This window comes from Notothenia coriiceps, unplaced genomic scaffold (assembly GCF_000735185.1).
Source record: "Notothenia coriiceps isolate Sejong01 unplaced genomic scaffold, NC01 NC01_scaffold00037246, whole genome shotgun sequence".
NCBI lineage: Eukaryota > Metazoa > Chordata > Actinopteri > Perciformes > Nototheniidae > Notothenia > Notothenia coriiceps.
In genome coordinates, this window is record NW_011369947.1 from 4,514,386 (window position 1) to 4,536,282 (window position 21,897).

The 21,897-nt window shown below is 40.1% G+C and overlaps 1 protein-coding gene across 4 annotated transcripts in view; it reads left to right on the top strand.

Annotated features, from left to right (window-relative positions):
- The window catches only part of pacsin1b (protein kinase C and casein kinase substrate in neurons 1b), a 28,918-nt gene extending 7,330 nt beyond the window's left edge, over positions 1 to 21,588 (top strand). For 2 of the 4 annotated variants that reach the window (XM_010794594.1, XM_010794596.1), the window contains exons 2-10: positions 11,544 to 11,666; positions 14,146 to 14,302; positions 14,405 to 14,640; positions 15,094 to 15,249; positions 15,673 to 15,848; positions 15,935 to 16,055; positions 16,923 to 17,047; positions 17,421 to 17,617; positions 18,944 to 21,588. In XM_010794594.1, the coding sequence (XP_010792896.1) occupies positions 11,607 to 11,666; positions 14,146 to 14,302; positions 14,405 to 14,640; positions 15,094 to 15,249; positions 15,673 to 15,848; positions 15,935 to 16,055; positions 16,923 to 17,047; positions 17,421 to 17,617; positions 18,944 to 19,053 (1,338 nt within the window). In that variant the 5' untranslated portion in view covers positions 11,544 to 11,606 and the 3' untranslated portion in view covers positions 19,054 to 21,588. Of the gene's footprint in view, positions 1 to 3,173; positions 3,194 to 6,478; positions 6,727 to 11,543; positions 11,667 to 14,145; positions 14,303 to 14,404; positions 14,641 to 15,093; positions 15,250 to 15,672; positions 15,849 to 15,934; positions 16,056 to 16,922; positions 17,048 to 17,420; positions 17,618 to 18,943 lie in introns of those variants that run through there. The other 2 variants (XM_010794597.1, XM_010794593.1) reach the window with 2 other exon arrangements.
- The last annotated feature ends 309 nt before the right edge of the window (positions 21,589 to 21,897 follow it).

Here is a 21,897-nt window from a genome sequence, read left to right on the forward strand (position 1 = left end):
ACCAGACTCCAAGTATGCTGGACATTGGAGCAGTACTTCGGCGGCTCTCGATGACGTAGTATGCTTGAAATAGTGGCTAGATTTAATTTAACTCCAGCTCTCGACACAGGTTCGGGAAAGCCCCATGAGCTTCTCGTTGTAGAGTGAAAATGGAATGCACACGCTATTTGTTGTTTGTTTGTATCACGCAGTCTGTTCTTCTTCTCTCGGTGTATCACGCCAAATAGCGTGTGCATTCCATTTTCACTCTACAACGAGAAGCTCATGGGGNTTATAGGATATGTACATTTCGGTTAATCGGTTTTTTGGGGGTCGAATATTTGAATATACATTTGCTTTCAAATTCCCATCCCTAGTAAATACCCCACTTGTAATTGTCCAAAGATGTTATATGTTGTACATACAGCGGTTGCTAACAAGTGACTTAATGAGACTACTAAACGTCATCACACCAAACATTAGCCGCCTTTAGCTTAGCGGTGGTGACATAGTTTGTTTGTAGCCTAACGTTAGCATTTGGCATTGCATTTACGCATCAAAAATCACAAAGTGGTGTTAGTATGAGGAAATGTTCCTGAAGAACAAAATGTGTGAGTATAATAAACGTGTGTTTGCCAAAGAGGCTTTTTATCTGCTATATTCCGAAATCTAATGGAAAATACATTGGCTTTTTGTCAAGGGATCGCTTGCAAAGCTAATTTCTGTCAACCAACAAAAATATGTAAGCGCTGCACCACTTTATACTCCCAAAATGAATGGAAATGATCCTTGGAGGAAATGCTTCTAAACAATTAGACAAAGCTGTTTTGGAATAAAAGGAACGAGTGTCCTATGATAATAGACAGCTTCCCACTGAAGCAGGTAAAACATCCGCACACAGCAGAGGATCAAAACTTGCCTGAAATACTTGTAGCCATGAAAGGCTCAGATGAAGCCAGATTTCAAACCCCACACACACAGGCAGATGTTCGTTCCCCCTATATTATGTGCCATCTGTGTATCATCTAATCATGTTGTCCCCGTGGGGCCCACTCCATTTGACCCTGGTGTTCCATCCCATTAATGCAGGAAGTAATATACGACCTCTGTTCTGGCAGCAGAAGATCCAACAGGACAGCAGGCTTGGTCTTATAAAAGACAATCTCATAATTGAGACTGTTTCTGTCCTGTGGTTTGACAACAGCAAACATCAAGAAGTAGTGACTCAATGAGCCCCCCCCCCATTGAAGATTAAAAGATTATTTAAATGATCTGTATGATTCGCATTTATCCAATTAGTTCATTTTTGTCGTTTCTCTGCAGCGTCAGCTCAACACTTCTAACTAAATTCATGATTTTGTAATGTTAACAACAAGATATAACGTTTCATATAATGAGCTTTGGAGGAGCTGGTAATCACATTTATTTAAAATATGTTGGACAGTGCTGCTCTCAGCTTTTATGGTAAGCTAAACTAATGTCTCCTGACTCTTTACATTTTACGAACAGATGAGAGTGGTATTATCTTCTATTATCACTTTCAGAGCAAGCTTTTATTGTTCTAAAACGTTTAAGAACCTGAGAGAGCATTCAATCCCAACCGTAATAGAAAGATGTCAGTCTAAAGGCCCGGACACACCAAGCTGACACCAAAGAAGTGACACAGACGGACCCCGACTGTTGATTCGCCTCGCGTCTCTGCGTCTTGGCCATGTGTCGCACTGGAACACACCGCAAAGACTTCAGCCGACGGCCAAGAAGCACGTACGAACTGCGCATGCNTATATTCAAATATTCGACCCCCAAAAAACCGATTAACCGAAATGTACATATCCTATAAAAAAAAAAAAAAAATGGGGAAAAATGTTGACGAACAAAGAAAATAAATAACTACATGTTCAAATAAGTATAGAAACCAAGTCGAATTTGCCAAATGTATTGAACTGATGATGATCACAGTTTGACAGCTATAGGCCTACAGCTTTCCTGCTTAAAACATAACTTGTTTTTAAATGAAAGAGGGATCATACACGAACAACATAACGGATTAGGGTAACGTAACCCTCTTTCAACAGAGATCAACAACCTATAACAGGGCCATGCACAGAATGCAGCTATTCAATACTCATTCTTGTTTAAGAATATGAGCAGGTCTACTCAGGGGAGAGGCGATTCACAATCAGGCCAGCTGTAGAGAAGACCGGAATTTGGGCATAAGATGAGGTTTGAGTCTGCGTGATCTGCGTGTAGGGAGGGGCAGCAGCCATATCATTAGCTAGAACTAGCTAGATCTGATGGGTTTGGACATAAACGCGAGTGAAGTATAACCGGACGCGAGAGAGAGAGAGAGATCAGCAACTGCAGCTCTGCCCGCTGTGAGGGACCGGTGAGTGGAGCAAAACACACCTTTAGACCAAACACATTTAGCTATGGCACTGTCGTATACATTGCATTTTTCCATTTGATCATATGTAATCAACCTGAATAATTTCGAATATTCGATTAATCATTCCCATCCCTATACTGACATATTTCATGTTGTATAGCAAAACCTTAACATTTCTTCATCTTGTTTTGACCACAGACCTTATTTCATTAATCTCGAGATGAGGGAACCTCAAGTAGTAAAATACTAGCTACGTTTCGGCTTTTCGGACTCATTCCTATCAAGGCATCTTTATTTTAAATATTACCCAACCTCAGACAAGTCTCCCCTTCAAATGAAGGAGACTCAGACTATTAATCAGCAAATCTGTATCGATTAAAGAGACGCAGCTGTTTCCCCGATGTTGACTCATCCCTGCCTGTCCTTCACAGAACAAACGTTATCTGCCCTTTCCTGTGACCGTCTCCTGTCTCTGCTCTTCCGGTCTGCTTTCTTTATCTTTCCGATGAGTTACTCATGTCATTTTGTCCTTCTCTCTGAATACATGGCACAGGTGTTAGAATGTGTGTAACAAGGGAGAGCCCTCACGTCTCCACCCTACCTCAGCAGCAAGCTAATTATTGATGGTTTAATGTGTCTTCTCAGGGAAATGTCAAAGTTCAGTGTGGGTGTGTGTGTGGAAAAGGCGTTCTGGACTGAAGGATGTGTCATGGTTGCCGTGGAGCAGCGACACGGTTTCACTCAGTTTCAGGTGACAGTTCTCCTGAAGGCTGTCAGAAATTGAGGCTGTTGACTGAAGACTGAGCGGCCGCAGAGAGGACAGACGAGGTTCAGTAATCTGCTCTGATGATTATGTCTATTTTAATACCTCATTCCTGTGTTTTTGTAGCTGTGTCATTGTGAGCTTTTTTCCTGTTTGATGAAGAATTGAATGAATGGGTTTTTACTTGTTTCTATTTGTATTTAAGGGTTGTTTTAAAAAGGTCATGGACAGAATGATAAGAGATTGTCATCTTAGATTAAATTCATTTGGAAGTCGATCTTTGCCTTGTCTAATTGAAAGTATGGTCTTTAAAAGAATACTCAACTGATAAAGCATGGTGTTAGACTTAATAATAAAAGTATATGTAACAAAACATGAGATATTCTCTTTTCCTCCCTTCTTCAGTCAAAACCTTACCCACAATGCAACTTGACCACTGACATTTCCAATGGAGGCATGATTGTGTTCTGCTAAAAATAAGACCTTTGTAAAGGTATTTTAGTCTGCTGGTGTGCAGAACTTCTGTATTATTAATGATACATTCATATTGTAGAAAAACAGGAATGAGTTTCACTTATTCTGCCGTCTGGTTGCCAACGGTTTGACAAATCATTTTGGCTGCCATACATTATATATATCATATATTTCAACACAAATTATAGGCTCTTCTTGCCCTTTTGAATAATGGTATTTCCCATCTTCTGAGTTTACTTTTTTATCCGCAAAGCTACACATTCTTTCCCCCTAGAATTGCACAACAACTGCAATCTTTTTACTGCTGGTTATTGAGCAACAGCTCGAACGGCTGAGGGTTAAAAGCGTTTTTTACAGAGGCTTCCTCAAAACACTAACAGCTGTTGAGGGAGGGATACAGATTCTCTTTCCTCCATTTTATTTTATTTACCTGCAGAGATGTCAACTGAGAAGCCGGGGTGTATTGCTTAGGGACTCTCAGTGGTGATATTACATTTAAATTAGATTAAAAGAGAGGAGTGTATTTTTATAACATTTTATTGCATTCAAACTGAACTCACACACTGATCTGGGCTTAGTTTGCACTACACTAAATAGTTTTATATTGTTACATTCAAGGTGTAAAACATGTCATACAGACAGGTCTTGTTCAATGCAGCCATCTTGCATTCATCTCTGTTTTATAATCAAATTTTCCTGACAGTGACTTGAGATTACATCGAACCTTTAAGAGTTTCTCCACGTGAGCCATGTTGGTCATCTCCTTTATCTGTTTACAGCTGCGTGAATTATTGATGAATGGGTTTCTAAATATAGGACATGAATGTGATGAGGGCAGCACCAGCGTAGTTTGTCCGGAGGGAAAGACAAAGTGCTGGATTTGAATTATGTGGCCAAAGATCTCACCGAGCTGGACGTGTCTGTGCTCGGAGGGCAGTGTGTGTGTGTGTGTGTGTGTGTGTGTGTGTGTGTGTGTGTGTGTGTGTGTGTGTGTGTGTGTGTGTGTGTGTGTGTGTGTGTGTGTGTGTGTGTGTGTGTGTGTGTGTGTGTGTGTGTGTGTGTGTGTGTGTGTGTGTGTGTGTGTGTGTGTGTGTGTGTGTGTGTGTGTAAGTAAGAGTATGTGAAGATGTACTTGATAGTGGAAATCACTCTGTTCAGACTGACAGGCTGCATAGCATTCAATTATCTGCTTGCTTTTCCTTGAAGGGTCATCTCACGTTTAGATATTCTTTGGAAAATATTAGCAATCTCTCTTATGTTCTGTGGTCCTGTTGCCTTTGTCTCACATTCAGTGTGATGGATGAACTGAAGTGGAGAGCACTGTTTTGTTATTTTGAGGTGTTTTTTTAATGCAAACTTAGTTAACTTATAGACATTCACATTTGAGCATGTTAGCATTTAGCTCAAGGATACTGCTAGCTGCTGAAGTGCTAGCATTGCTGTGGACTTTTAGTCTCATTAATAAACCCATATTTGTCATGTGTGATAGTCTTCTTTCTTATTCTATGATCTGCTTTTGGACTTCATATCAGATTTTGACCAGTGTCGCCCCCTCTTCTCTCTGCTGTCGTCGAGGTCTGATTCATGGTGACAGTCGGGTCATCACACAGTGACTTTGTGTCCTTCTGGTTGTCAAGTGGGATCAAAGAATCTGATGTTTCCCTGTCTTGTTCTCCTGGTTTTTAAAGGCACAGGATGTCTTTGATAACGTCTCGTTTAAAAATAATGGTGCAATAGAGAGGGGCAGGGAAATGTGAACTACTTTATCTATGCTAAGTTGTTTCATTTGTTATTTGTTTCAATTGACTGTGTTTGCTTTTCACCTTTTCAAACAGCTGAAATGTATCAAAATCTTTATGACAAGTTGTGTAATAGTTAATCATTTTATGGCTGCCACAGACCTGCTCTCTGGACTTCAGGCACATTCAGAACAGCTTACGTATATCTACCCCAGGATGTCCTCCACCCTCCTAATGCTCTGCTTCATATTCTCGTAATCTCCTGTTGGCTAGCCCCCACCCTGCCTGTGTTACACTGGACTTGAAAATGGAGCCTTTTATATTATCTGGATCACTGGACCAAAATATGGAAATGTTCTATCATTTCCCCTTCTACAGCCATTTTACGTTAAGTTTTCTTCACAGAATATGTCCACACTGAGTTAAACCAAGTGAAAACTAACTTGAATGTATTGTTGTCTTTACATCTCTAAAATGTACCTTTTCTAGAGTCTGTTACCAGAGTGTTTACATCTGAACACTGAAGCTGCCTTAAATATAGAACTGAGCTTTTTGTAAAACAATGTGGTAAGCTGAGGACCTGTGTGGCAGTGAATTAGGCTGCAATGTATTTCATTTGTTTCATTGTTCGTTCATCTGTCAGACTGTCACCTATATTGTTCATTAATAAATTAGCTGTTTAGTCTAGAAAATGTCAGCAAATGATGGAAAATGCTGATTAGTCTGCGCTAATGCACAAAATGTGGTCCCTGAACTTCAAGAGTTTCAGTTTACTGTCATAAAGAAATTACGAAATCTACACCCTTCAGCCATGAAGTGCCTCCGTAATACTGCTGACAAAAAAACAAACATGTCCTCCTTAGTAACGATACCCACTATGTTCTGTTTATAGGCATTCAAATGTGTAGACCAGCACCAGTCTGACCAAAGGCTGATCATTAAACACCTCACATCCACACACTACAGCATCCACAGTGTTCATCTCCTCCACCCCTCCCCTTTCTCTCTCTCTCTCTTGCTCTCTGGTCTGCTGCTCTGCCTCAGCCATTCAGGCAAAGCAACACAGGATTATCCCTCACTCTTGCGAGAACCACACCCACACACACACACACACACACACACACACACACACACACACACACACACACACACACACACACACACACACAGTTCCTGAACAGTGTTTCCGGGCAGAAAGATCTCATATCACAGATTAGTGCTCCTCTTCTCCCGCTCTGCACGCTGATGCTCCGTGGCACAGTCAGTCAGAAAGGCACAAATATAAGCAAACAGGAGGGGGAGAAGAGGAGGAGAGGGTCTGCCTGCTGGAGGAGCCCACGTGTCTCTTAGCTGTAGCCTTAGCCGCTGTTAATGGAGGACTGGGGGTAAGCTTTTGTTGCGGGGGGCTCCCTCTCTCTGGGTGTGTGGGCGCCCTTTGTTTTGGTGCTGGGCTCTCTTGACGCGTTGGCGCTACTGGCTCTGTGTGTGTGCTGTATGGCTGCTTGAGAGGGATGAGGATTCCCAATGATGTCTCATGGTTTGCTTGTGAGGATGTTGATCTTTGGGCTGCAGTATGTATTGATGAAAGAGGAGAAGAAGAGGGAAGCAGGAAGCAATGTGATGGTGACTAAACCTTGGAGGGTGTTGCTAATGTGTGTGTGGTATTGTTTGTCTGGGTAAATTGAACTAGTGCACTCCTAATTAGATAAACAATCAGATTTGTGAAACATGTGTGTGTCTGTTCCATGTTAACAAAGTGGAAGGAGCCAGTCTGTGGCTGTTTTTTCTGACACTACGATCTGACTCTCTGCGAGACAAGCAAAGGGCTAGCATGAACAATAGCCCCCCTCTCGACTTGTAGCTAATGGATTAACCAAGCATGATAAACACTCATGCCATGCTTCACGCTGCATCCCACCGAGGCTCAAAGCTTTTGGGTTTGACCCCCGTGGAATTTGCTCTGTTATCTAGATTTTGGAGTTTCCTTCATCCTCCTTCATTGTCAAGTGTTGCTCCATCCATTGGTACAAGGTTGACCCAAATATTGATGCTGCTCCCACCCCTCCCCCTGACCTGCTATCGAAAAAGATCACACCATCGGTTCTAGTTCACATATTTCTTCATTGGCAGATTTTGCTTTAGTTTTTTTCTTTTTCTTTTATTATAAGACAAATACATAACCGTCGATTTCTAATCAGCTGGTGGTGTCAGGTCAGAGTAAAGACATGAACATAGGCGTTATAAGAAATGCTGTCCTGGAACTGTCCCTTGGGGTTTCATACACTTTTGAGACAAAGACAAGCTGTGATTTGAGCAGTATTTGTAACCAAATGTTATCCGATTTTATTGCATAAATTACAGGCACAGAATATTGGTCTTGAAGTTTGAAAAGATAATTTATTTGGGTTGAATATATTTGCTACAGCTGGTAGTCGGTTAGCTTAGCTTAAAAACTGGACAAAGCGTTTACATTTAGGAGAAGTTATTCAGACACATCAACCTGCGTAAAACTACAACTTGGTTTTATGAATGTTAGGCAGATGTTTCTCTACTTTTGAACCAGGCATCTTTTTCAGCCTTTGATACGCCAAGCTATCTCGCTGCTTGATGTGGCTTCATATTTATTGTAAAGACAAGCAAATGGTTTCAATGTTGTTATCTAACTCTAGGTAGGAAATAACATGAGCATATTTACAGAATCGCCAAATGTCTCTATCAAATGCAAATCCTGTCATCCTCTCAGAGATTAGATGACTCATTCTCAGCATTTAGAAAATGGCCTCACATATCTTGACCGATTCATAATTACAACATCACAGAACCAGAAACCCTTATCAGATGCTTTTACAGTATCACCTGGTTATTGATATTTGTAGGCTCGGTGAAACTCGTCTGTAGCTGCAGACATTTCATTGTGTGGATAACAGCATTGTCAAATAACTCTTCCTGTTGATCTTATCATCTCATATTTCTCATCTAGTTCATTTGCATCCTCACTTTGCATTCTATCTTGATCTGCTGTTCTGTTTGTTGGTGCGTGTGTTTATTTGTTTGGAGCTCCTGCCCCCCCTGCATACATTCATATCCTACTTCCTATTCTGTGTAATGCATCTTGCATTCTGGGTGGGGTATCACTTCATTGGTTTATCCAAAAGGAAACAAAATCTCCATTATTTTGTTATAAAAGAATTCAAGTTGAAATTGAGGATTGTCTAAAGAATATGGAGAGCCCTTGTGCAGGTGGGAAGCTCTGATATCCAAGACTTCAAATCTAGTATTTTTCACATTGGACCTTCTTCTCATTAGAACTAGGCTCATGCTAACCTTCAACACCTTTGTTGTCAAGAAACACAGACTCCTGCTAAAAAACACATATATTTGAGGAAAGATATCCGGTGTATTCCAAAGAAGATCCCTGTGCAGATATCTGCAACACACAAAAGGAAACAATACCAAAAAGAATGATAGCATTTCAAAATGAAGTTTTCTTCTATATCCCCTTAAAAAAAAAAAAAAAAACGTTAAGCCTTTTTTATTGCTTATGTTATTTTGTTTGATATACCAAAAAGAGTTTATAGTCAGGAATTGTAGACAACGATAATACATCATAAAAATAACGAGGTTCGCTGTGATTCGGCTTTTATGAAGCCTTAACAACTCGTTGCCCGTGGCTAACTGTGTCTTACTTTGAGCCCAGGATGATTTCAGCGCGCCGTGTGAATGTGTGTAAAACAACATAATCGAAATAAAACTATTATTATTTTTTATTTAAAAACAAAGTATATTAAAGAAAATTGGTTTTTCAGTTGAATTATACTTAAAGTTCAGGGTAATCAACTGTTAAACACATACTGTCTACTAACCCTTTTTTCAATAAATGGATGTTTTCAAAGTAAATGGATAATCGTTTTTAATAATCGAGATATCAATTATTGACCCAAATAATCGAGATTATGATTTTTGCCATAATCGAGCAGCCCTAACCTGAACATGTGGAGGTGATGCGCTCTGATGAGGCTGCAGCAGCATCAGGATAATGTTCAGTCAGTGGCCGTTTCTCAATCACGAGTAAAGCTGCTGCAGAGCAACTATTTCAAGTATACTGCGTCATCGAGTGGCGCCGAAGGACTGTTTAAATGCATGTTAAATGCCCAGCATTCGGCGCCACTCTACGACATAGTATACTTGAAATAGTTGCTCTGCACCATGTGTACTCGCAACTGAGAAACGGCCCGTGTCTTCACTCACGCTGACAGTCTGCAGTCATTGAAAAATCATTAGTCATAGATCACTGCACCTTTATTCTGTGTTATGGCTCTTCTTATTATAATCACTGTATAAAGACGCTAACATGGACAGAATTTGAGAAACTCGGCCTCTGAGACCAAAGCTTGGGTTACTTAGTGGTTTGTGTCTCTCTGTTGTTGTTTTGCATTTTAGTTGTGTTTTTTTTTGCATCTAATGTAGCATCTTCTGTAGTTATGTATGTAGCATATTCTGTAGTTATGTATGTAGCATCTTCTGTAGTTATGTATGTAGCATCTTCTGTAGTTATGTATGTAGCATCTATTTGCAGTTTTTGTGGTCGTTCTGCTGCTTTTTTTATGGCTTTTTTTGTTTTTTTTGCATTTGATTTTGCATATCTGTGATTGTTTTCTGTGTCTTGGTTATTGTTGGACTGACCTTTCCTACAGGAACCCAATGGACCCTTGTGTCCGCTCCCAGTAGGATTGATGCATAGATCCCCCCCATAGATGTTGTGCTCTTAATTGTAAATATCACATGCAATCTTTAACATGCGTTATTTGATCAGTTATTTATTTAAGTTCTGGAGCAGCATCATTTGTTCCAGTGAGGCCTTTGGACAATGTTAGTTAGAAGATTATTTTGCAATTAGGTTTCAGAGTTCTTAAAGAAACCACTGATAGTCATTAGCCAGTCATTACATGTATTGACAAGTCATCTCAGGAAAGTAGAGGAACAGGGTATGAGGGTAATTGTAGTTTTGTAAGTGCCTTACCCTAACTGATATCAGTGTGGAAAGTATTGTGTAGATTAAAATGCTCAGGTGATGAGCTTTTAATAAACACAGATAGTAATCAATGATTTGTCACCTTTAGATTGGACTCTGTACAAAGGTGCATTATCTCATTCAGCTGTGTTATCTGCAGTATCTGTTTGCAAAGTTGTAAATGTCAACAGTTTGATTGACACAACAGAAATTCAGCCAATCAAAAATACTTCTCTCTGTTTATTGAAAGTTATTGGGCTTTTAGATTGCTGTTCACATACAAATAGCAATTTGAAGAGGTAAGCTGTGGCTTACGAGTATTATAAGGGGCATTTATTTTTAATGAATGATCCACAAGCTGAAACCATTTATGGATTAGTTGATGTGTTCCTTGAAATAAATGAATAATTGATTGATGAATGAATGAATTGTTTGAGTCATTGTTTCCTATCAAACATACCAGAGAATCCTTCGTTCCAGCTCCATTTTGAGAAGGTTTTGCTCGCACATGTTTAACCATTGTAAACCAAATACCCTTCTGTTTGACGGACGATTTAGCGATTTAAAGACGTTTATTGCTCTAGGAGTTTGTGACATGCATTTAAAAACATTTGGACATTTTATAGGCATCGTAAAACAATCGCACATAATTGAAACAATCTTTCATTGTCAGCCTAAGACTTTATTTCACAGACTGGCTTCCAACCTGCATCCATTTAATCTGGGCCATGAACATATAATTCCTCTGTCAGCGACCATCGTCACACTTTCTTTTGTTCTTTGAAAAGGAAGCTCTGTTTGTTATAAAGCTGCGTGGATACTAATCTTTCATGTGTGCTGCCCTTTTTTTCTTCATTACATAATAATGTTCTCTCCACTTTGACATCCATGACACAACGTTAGTGAGTATTAAAAGAGCCTGAACAAAGCCTATAGATTCATTCTATGGCGTTGGGATCACATAAACTGCAAGAATAAGCGTTTAATCCTAACGTTTCTAAATGTAATTATCCCATCCATAAAATATTAGAGAAAAATAGAAATAGAAATGTACAAAAGACACATCCAGTACCAGTGACATTATTAAATGAATGGAGCCAGAGCCACATTATGTAGCATCAGTCTTTGGAGCTCAAACACCATTGGACCGTATTTCTCATTAACACCCTCTGTGCTCCTCCTCCCTCACAGTGCATGAGGAGCGTAACTCTGCAGAACCACACCGCCTGAAGCATCCTGCCAAATCTGGAGACCATGTCTGGAGCCTACGACGAGTCCGCCAGCCTGGAGGAGACCACGGACAGTTTCTGGGAGGTGAGACAGCGGGGAACAGTCTCTGACAGATTACATTTAAGTGGGAACTGACACTGCTTAGTGAAGAACTCTCACCGAACCTGGGAGGGGAGAGGGAACATCTCATTCATCAACCGCCACAAGTCACAGAGGCACACATAAACACTCAATTCAACAAATCTACAAATAATATATCAATAGTGATCGATCACTTGGTGATTTCTGAGCCAGCACAGATCTGTTGCGGTTTTCATAATAATGACAAACCTTTTAGTGCAATTATTGCATAATGGAGTGAGCGAGCATGCTAAATCCTCTGTTATGCAGCTGACAATAAGAGCATTAAGGGTAGAAAATCATTTTTTTATGGAGAAGATATATTAAGTCAATCAAAGGGCAGTTTTTCGACCTTTGCACCCTATTATTTCTGACGCATAGTGGAACAATTACAACGTTTACAACAAACAAACCAGCAAGAGCTCTGATGATAATAGGGCTGCAACAAAACATCATTTTTAATATTGAATAATTTCAGTGTTTGTTTTCTTAATGAATCGATTATGCAGTCATAAAATATAGAAAACTCTTTCCTAAAGTCTCTTAATATATAATAATAAGCCCAAAATATCCAGATTATAGTCACATTTTACAAACAAAAGCAGCAACGGAGAAGCTCGGGCTGAAGTTGACATGTTTGCTTTTATAATAACTGATACTTTATTGATATGGTGGCAGATTATTAATAATTAACCCGTTTAATAATTGATGTGTTGTTTAGCTCTTGAGGACACTATGTCAAGTTTCTCCTCTGTGTTTACATCAACAACAACCTTCCCTGAGCACAAACAGTCCCCAGTCATTTGAGCAATAAGTTCCCACAAGTCCATTCATTATAAATGAGAGCTGACTCCTAGTGAGCAAACAGGACAGCATTTGATTAAGCTACAGACAATATTGACTCAATCCATCTATCATTCAGCTTCATGTTGAGACACTGTGTAAGATGAATGACGTGTTTCAGTGAGTACTCGAGACAGAAAATATGTGTCATCACTTCACAGGTTCAAAGTTTCATAATCCATTTCCTCCCGGGCTCGGTCGTGTTTTATCCTCGTCATGTCTCTGCGACCAGCAATCAGCTGAGCAGCAGACAGTCACTACATCACCGCTGCTGCAGTGCTGCTGATCGCTGACTCCACTGAAGCGCAGGGGCTGGGGGGGAATACACACGTTATTCTGACCGGCTGCTTTCATTTAGTCCACGCATCAGATTTGTTGAGTGTCATTTAAAGGGTATAGGTGAACACCTTTTATGCATTCAGCAAAGAAGCAGACATATTTTCTCTTTTAAAGTGTGAAATGAATGCCGTAATGTGGGCTTGGAGCCTCCCTCTCTTTGAGTCTCTCGCACTCTGTCTCTGGGCAAAGATAACTCTGGGAGGTTGCTGCTCCTGTGACCACGGAGAGATGTAAATGATGCGACATTAATGCCCCCCTCCCTTCATCTCATAAGTCGCTCACACAGCAGTCTCTTCCCTGCTGTTCCTTCCTGCCTAAATGCAGCACCTGCAGGCGGAGTGCCTTTTAAAGGCGGCACCTCACACAGTGATCCAACAGTTTTTCATTGCCATGAAATTGACACTTTGTTGTAATAGCAAGGTGGCATTGGAAATCTCTGTCACAGCTTCATTTTTAAAGCGGCAGAAGGATTTAAAAGATGAGCATACAGGTCGATCTCCACTTCACTAATCCAAACCTTAAAGTCTAACCTGGTGCGGCAGTAGCTCAGTCTGTAGGGACTTGGCTTCGACACTGAGAGGCCGGTTCAAGTCTCCATTCATTCCAAATTAGACCAAAAATTACTTAGTGGAAATACCTCCTGGGCAGGTGTCCTTGAGCAAGGCACCGAACCCCCAACTGCTCCCTTGCACTGTACTACCTGTTAGCCTTTTCGCTACCTGTTAGTTTCTTATTATTTGTGCATATCTGTATTCAGATAAATAAAAGAGTGGAAACTCAGGTAATGTGCTCTTCTTTAACAAGAAAGTGATGAAATCAGATAAAAAGCAGTCACAGGAACATTTTTACATTTAAGAAACGCAGCTCGTTTGATAAGAGTTGAAGGAGAAGAAGCTATGAGAACCTTATTAGAACCAATAGGTAACGTTAGCCAAAGTTGTGAGAATGTTCCCCGCTAGCTGGGTTAGCAGAATGGCACTTTCTTAAGTTAAAAAACCTGCTCACAAGCAACTCTTAAGATTTCTAATGGAAACCAATAGAGACAATGTGTAATTTGTGATAGAATGCAATGTCGATAAAATTCAATCGATTGATTGATATTAACTTAGGTCATCATGCTATTCTTTATGCTAACCTAAGCTAAGCTATTCATCGAGATGTGGTACAGATACTCTAAACTAACCAAGAAAGCAACTAAGCTCTCTGTGTGTTATAACTTGAATAGAAACAATAGAAGTAACTTAATTTTTTTAAATATAAGGTTGGGAACTACAAACGTACAGTGAAGCGGATCGACGATGGTCACCGGCTCTGCAATGACCTGATGAACTGCATCCAGGAGCGTGCCAAAATCGAGAAAGGCTACGCACAGCAACTGACCGAGTGGTCCAAGAGATGGAGACAGCTGGTAGACAAAGGTACGCGATGTGTCATATTAATTAGCATGTATTTTTTTAAAACTCACATTTCGCATTTTATATTACACTATACCTGACTATACCCTTTCCTCCCTCCACCAGGGCCTCAGTACGGCACAGTAGAGCGAGCTTGGTTTGGGATGATGACAGAGGCAGAGAAGGTGAGCGAGCTTCACCAGGAAGTGAAAAACAGCCTGATCAACGAGGACTTTGAGAAAGTGAAGAACTGGCAGAAAGACTTGTACCACAAGCAGATGATGGGCGGATTCAAGGAAACCAAAGAGGCAGACGAGGGCTTCAAGAAGGCCCAGAAACCCTGGGCCAAAAAGCTAAAAGAGGTGAGGAAGTGTGCTTTTATCAACTCAGCTTTAAGTTTGAAGTATTTGCTGCCTTCCTATGTCTTTTGTGATATCGTACTGAATATTGGTAGATTTTGGACAATTAATTGGGGAGATCAAACAATTTAATATCTTAAACTTTGGCTTAAGGAAATTATGATGAGCATTGATTATTCACTTATGAAATTATCTTTGGCTGCAGTATTACTTTTTTCTAACTAGCAATGGCATTTGTAGTCAATCTGTCTGCTTATGTCTTTCTTAAGTTTAATTTGAGTGACTGTTCTTGTTATTTTACTAACCCAATTGCTGGTGCAACACTGCGAAAACCAATAAAGGATTTTTCTATCTGATCTTGTGCTTTTTTCTACAGTATTTGTGAAATGTTTAGATTTACTCAAACACTTCGGTGCAAAAAAGGTTATATTTGTTTGTATCATCTTGTTATTTCAGCTCGAGGCCGCCAAGAAGTCCTACCACATGGCCTGCAAAGAAGAGAAGCTGGCGTCCACCAGAGAGGCCAACAGTAAGGGAGAGGCCTCAGTGGCCGCTGACCAGCAGAAGAAACTCTCGGAGAAACTGGAAAAATGCAAACAGGACTCACAGAAGGTGAGAGCATCGACTATCGGTGCTTATTATGCAGGAGCTGTTTTCTACAATTAAGCCAAAATCCACTCACAAGCTATTTTAAGATGAAGAGCTGGTTTCTCTGGGCCGAGTGTTATAAAGGCACCACAGCTGTACCCAGTGTAGCATTATTAATGTGTGACTGAATACTACACCTCCCCCTTTCCATCACTACTCCAACATTAGCTTCCCTCTTGCCTAAGTGGACTCTGGTCCCATTGAAATCCCTTGACCTTCACACTAGATTCTTTCTTGTGCTTTGAAAACCCGTTTATGACACTTGGAAGGTTGTTAGCATTGACCACTGGACTATAAAGCTTGTGTTGTCCCCAGATCAGTGAGATCTCGTAAAATATCATTTATTTCTGTAAAGTGTATATTTTGCGTGTGTGTGTTTCCACCTAGGCCAAGGAGAAGTATGAGAAGGCTCTGGATGAGCTGAGTAAGTGCACTCCGCAGTACATGGAGAACATGGAGCTGGTGTTCGATCAATCCCAGCAGTTTGAGGAGAAGAGGCTCAGCTTCCTCAGGGAGGTGCTGTTGGACGTCAAACGCCACCTCAACCTCACAGAAGACGAAAGGTTTTGAAATGTTTATAAACCTGTTTAAAAGACGAGAAATCAGATAATCCTTTACATGTACTAAATCCTCACTATCATCTTCACAGCTATGCCGCAGTGTACGAAGAACTTGAACGCACTATCACATCGTCCAGCCCGCAGGAAGATCTGAAGTGGTTCAGCAACACTCACGGCCCCGGCATGCATATGAACTGGCCACAGTTTGAGGTAGAGACACAAGACCAATAAGGCATCATCACTATGGACCCTGCAGTGTTATGCTTTAAACAGTAGGAAAGGAACAGTATGACATTATGGGACAAACCATTTTAGATCCTTGCTCAGAGTTAGATAAGAAAATGTATAAAACCTTCATGTGTGTACCCTTACTATGACGCTAAAGCTAGTCAGAAAGCTTAACATAGCATAAAGAGAGGGAGAAAGGGGAAACATTTAGCCTGGCTTTGTCTTAATTTAACTAATAAAAATGTAATCCAACATCTTGTATATTTAATTAAAGTGTATGTTATGTGGTAGCAGACTCTTGTGAAGGCCTTTTCATTAGTCAACAATAAAATGTGTCTCCGAATTGTGATTTAGATCCACTACAAAACTGAATAGGTTCTTCCTTTGCCCAGGCTCCACCTTTCATCCAAGTTTAATTTAGATTTTTCTGAAATGCTGCTTACAAACACATAATATAGATATTGGAGATAACATTAGGTAAAGTGGGAGCCGACCATTTTCCAAAAATGTGTAAAAATGTATTGGGTAAAGTTATGGAGCAACGTATTGATAAGTGCCAGAAGGCAAGGCTCTCAATCTACCGGTCCATCATTGGTTCGGGCTCCTGGTAAGGCTGCCATAAGGAGGGAAGTTTGGGGCCCTCAGCTGGAAGTGCTACCTCCGCGACCCGACACCGGATAAGCGGTAGAAGATGGATGGATGGTATTGTCAGGGAGCATTATATTGATAGATGTGACTCAAAATATATAATAATTAAACGTGACACACTGAGTGCTACCTGGATTTAAATTTATTTCATGTGCAGTGGAAACATCCAAAGCTAAATATGCTTTGTCTTGTTTTTTTCAGGAATACAACCCCGACCTTACCCATAACATTTCAAAGAAAGAAAAGTTGAAGAAAAGCAGCGACGGCGTCATGCTGACCCACGTCACAACAGCAGTCAACCACGCTCAAGCTGAAGACCGGGGGAGGTAAGATTAAGCACCATTTTAGTAATATTCTTCATTTTATTTAGCAGATGTTTGCAATATTCCCAATGCAGAGAGAGATTGTCCATCACCAGACTGTCTTTGCATAGTTTTGCAAGGGTTTTATTAAAAGCAACTTTTGCCATCTTCTAACCACAACACAGTACAACGAAATTACTGTAATGGTTTTGCAGGAATATTAATTAAAAAATGTATTAAGTAAAGGAAAAACACTGAGTGCACACACTTCAACAGAGTAAAACATAAACAGTCACAGTTGCAGTCGCAGCAGAGGTAGCATTTTGACTTCCTGACATTGATCGATGTTGCTGGTGAAACTGAGCATCGATGTTCTTCTGAAATGTGTTACTTTCAGTGTCAGCAGCTACGAGAAGAACCAGGCGTACATGGCCTCCACAGAGTGGTCGGACGAGGATCAGACCGCCCCAGACTCGGGCAACGACACCAACGGAGGAGCGAACCCCTTCGAGGAGGACGTGGTGAAAGGCGTGAGAGTGAGAGCGCTGTACGACTACGACGGACAAGAGCAGGACGAGCTCAGCTTCAGAGCAGGTGAGGGTCCCGTTACTGGAAAGACACTGAGGATTTCCTGCAGCCAAATATAAGTTTTACTTAGAAAGATTAATCTAGAAAACAGTGAATCCCTGCAACTCAAGCTAGCAAAGATTTTCAAATGAACCTAAGATTTATGTTTCATAAAGTCAAACGAAGGACAAGACAAATCTTAAGAGTATCTGTAGTCGTCTTGGTAGCACAAGGTTCTGTATAACACCAATGCCCTATGAACTAGGTTTGCATTTCAATAGAGCAGGGGTTCCCAACCTTTTTTCCCAAGAGCCCCCCAAATGACTTCTGTGGAGGCAACAGCGGTAATTAAAGTTTCAAAGTCTCAAAAATGCTACAACTATTGTCACAAACTGGATGAATGTGAAGTATTTTGTTAAAGGAGGATGAAAGCGTAATTAAGGAGCACTATTGGAGTGACTTTGATGGTTATTGGACTCAGGATTAATTCATTTGGATTCCCGCTGAATGAAGAAATTAAAGGACGGCGCAAGTGAAACAATTCACAAACAGTTTAAAATACATGCTCAAAGTAAGCCGGATTTTGCCGATGTGTTTATGTGGATTCAAAAGTCGTAAATAATCTACAAAATGGAGGAGACCGATCTGATCGGAGCAACTGTGACAAATAATCCAACTGAAAGCGGCATGGACAATCACTATGTTTTAAAAATGCGCTCATCCAGAAAAGCCTGGTTTGGACACTTTACGGGCAGAAGAAACATTTATATTAAAGAAATAATTATAAATTTCTGTCTTTTTATGCCTTTATTAGCTACTAACTTGAATTGTTATTCAAATTAATTAATCAATATTTTTTTACATTTTATTGTAATGTAGAGACAAGGCTTTTAGTGACAATCATGTATTGCGTTACAATTGTATGTAAAAAAAATAAAAAATAAATAGTCTAAATATGATATTTGGCCTCAAATCATCTGAGGCCCTGCGATCTTTGACGCCCCCCAAGGGGGGTGCGCCCCCCAGGTTGGGAACCACTGCAATAGAGGATTGACTCTCCCAATCACATTTCCAGTATTTATGCTAAACTAAGCCGCTACAGAACGAAGCTTAACATTAAATAGATAGATATGAAAGTAATCTATTTCTCTTAAATAAAACTGTTCAGCATATTTCCAGATATGCCAAACTATTCCTTTCAAAGCACTTAATTTTACAAAATCAGGCACTCACAGACAGTATTTTTGGTGGAATATCCCTTTTTATATTCTTGTTGTCTGCTATGATTAACATTGACTGAAGTCACATAATCTCTTGTTGTTGTTTACTTCTGTCTCCTCTCGTATGATAAAGGGGATGAGCTGATTAAGCTCGAAGACGAGGACGAGCAGGGTTGGTGTAAAGGTCGCCTAGAGAGCGGCCAGCTGGGTCTTTACCCGGCCAATTACGTGGAGCCGATGTAGCTGCTGCCGCTCAGGATGATGTGTCATCGGAGGGCAAAGCCCAGACTGAACCGTCCAGTCATAACTGCACATTGCCAGAGACTTGAGAGCAAAGCTTCCTTTTCACGTCGGGCGTAGAGAGCCGTCTTCATCTCATCACAGCGAAAGACTTTACTAAATTATCATCCAGATCATGAAACTAAATCATCATCCAGATACTGCACCTGAAGCAAAAGTATTCAGTCTCTTTTCTGTGTAGCTGTGTTTGATTTCAGATGTGATGCTAACATGCTACACAGTGTGTTCCCTCATCCTGACACAGTATCGTCAGTCGTGCCTGGATAGCCTGAGCTATGCATTGTGCATTCCATGTATATATTTTAATCACATTTCTTTTTTACAGTCTGGATGCTTGTACAGTTTTTTCTCATTGAATACAGTGTTTTTTCCTCTCTGTGAAATATGTACACGTTTAAAATTAAAGGAATAGTTTTGGGGTATTTACTTATTAACTTTCCTTCTGAGAATTTGATTGATACTACTTTCATGTTTGTGAAGTGAAGCTACATCCAGGGCTAGATTAGCTTAGCCTAGCATAAAGACTAAAACCGCTAACCTTGCTTTGTATGAAAGAAACCAAAAATACATACCACCTCCTCTAAAGCTCAAAAGTTTACAATTGAAAATGTACTCCAGAGAGTGTTGGGCTTGCAGTGTCAGCTCCTTTAACCTATACAAAATTGTGAATAATTGATAAACCGCAGTTTAAGGAATCATTGTCTGGCCAAAAAATATATTTAGCACAAACCCCCCACAACCACAAACCACAACTGGTCACTTTTTTGTACAAATTAAACAAACGAAAAACACAATTCTATTTAGGAAGTTTCAAAAAATGTCCCAAATTGGGATCAATAAAGTACATCTTATCTTATCCATACCATACCAAACCAGTCTAGTCTAGCTGACTTCCTCATGCTTAGTTAAAGTCTTTATGCTATGCTAAGCTAACTAGCTACTGTATGGCTTCACATGTAGTGCACAAACATGAAAGTAGTAATGATCGCCTCATCTTATTCTCGGCTGAATAAGCAGAATAAGGATATATTTAAAACTATTCCTTTAATACATGTCGTTGTTTTCCTGCTGCTCTCCATAGCAAGACACTGAATTAGCATTATGGACCGAGATAATAGACAGCTAATCATCAGTATAACAAACACACACATTCACTGAGCAGAGCTTCTCTTTGAAATGGAAAAATGTCCCCTCCATAACAGAGCAAGAGTTGTTTACACTTCCCTCCGCTGTCACTGATACTGTTAGAACTATTACATTTCATTCTGTGTGTCCTCCTGTTTTGTCTTGATGCACAAATGGACTGTCATAATAACCCCATGCGCACTGAGCAAACCTGCCTGGAAACAACTTCATTTCACATCCAAGGATTTTATTTATTCATCTCCAATCGACTGCTGCAGCTAATTGTTTACTATGAGTGAATGTTAGTGACTTGGCATTATCAGCTTCCAGCTCCTGTCTCTCTGATTGTGTGCATGCTGATCCCACACACTGTTAACCGCTCTGGTCTGGACTGATCCAGTGCATGGCCTCAATTTGTTTCCAGCAAATTCTTCACAGTGTCTTGAAGGAATTAAAACCCTTATCAGATGACGATGATGCCATTGATTTGCATTGCATAACATAGTCGGACATGATTGGTCTATTTCAGTGTGTACCAAATGTACACGTCTTTATTGCTTATTTTGTTTTAATCAAAAAATCAAACTAAGAGTATAAGTGCATGTTGATTGGTTCGTTGCTCCGGGTGACCACAGGTGTTGGTGTAAACTATACCGATGTCGATGAGTAATGTTGGTGTAGTTTTACTGACGCAGACAGAAAAGGCTGCACAAAAGAGCAGAAAGAGGATCTGTGTCTGAAATATTGATGAGAGAGTGGCCTTTTATTGCTCTAACAGAGAAGTTCACTTTTAAAAGATCCAGTAGGGAAATGTCTCTTGTACTCTGTCTGTGCTTCTGTGTGCTTTAAAAAAAAAAAAATGTTGCTCTTTGTAAGCACTGGGGGGTGAAATCAACATTGCCTTATCAAAATCTACCACCCGACAACTGCAGAGACTCTCAACCATCATGTTAAACAAAGTGAGCTCGCCTCGACTGAGTCTGACTGCTGTACTCCGGCTCAGTTTGCACACCGACACAACACGCAGGACTTCTTCGTGATGACTGAAGATGAGTTTAAAGGTTTAAAAAGTGTATTTTCAATGTATGGGACTCTTGACAGGTGTACTGTAAAAGCTACAACTGCTGCATCCACTGTGACACTCCTGTGATACACTGAATAACCGTAAATCATATTTAAAGAAACATAAATGCTTCTCTCTTTTCTGTCTGAAAACATTGATCTGCAATGTTGAGGGGAACTTTTAGAAGGCTTTATCTTTCTTTTCTTAGCATAGTGCTGTTATTTCCAAACTGTAGTGCCTGTTTATCTACATACGCAAAAAATAAGGCATATGAGACTCTTTGCGATTAAAATGTGTACATTTGATCACATTTCAATACATGTTATTGTAAAAAAAAAAAAAATTGGATCCTTTACATAAGTTAATGTGCAATATCACAGTAAGCTAGAAGTCCTGCCTAAGCATGTCAGTCTAAGTATGAAAGGGTAACGTGTGCCTAAAGTATAAGTGGAGTCTTTAAGCAGGGAAAATTGTGTGACTGACTATCAAACATTATATTATTAGATAATTATTGCTGATGAATGAATGTACCTGTTGTTGTGTAGTTAGATTTAGAATAATGCACCATATTCATATATTATTATGACATTTTGTATGTT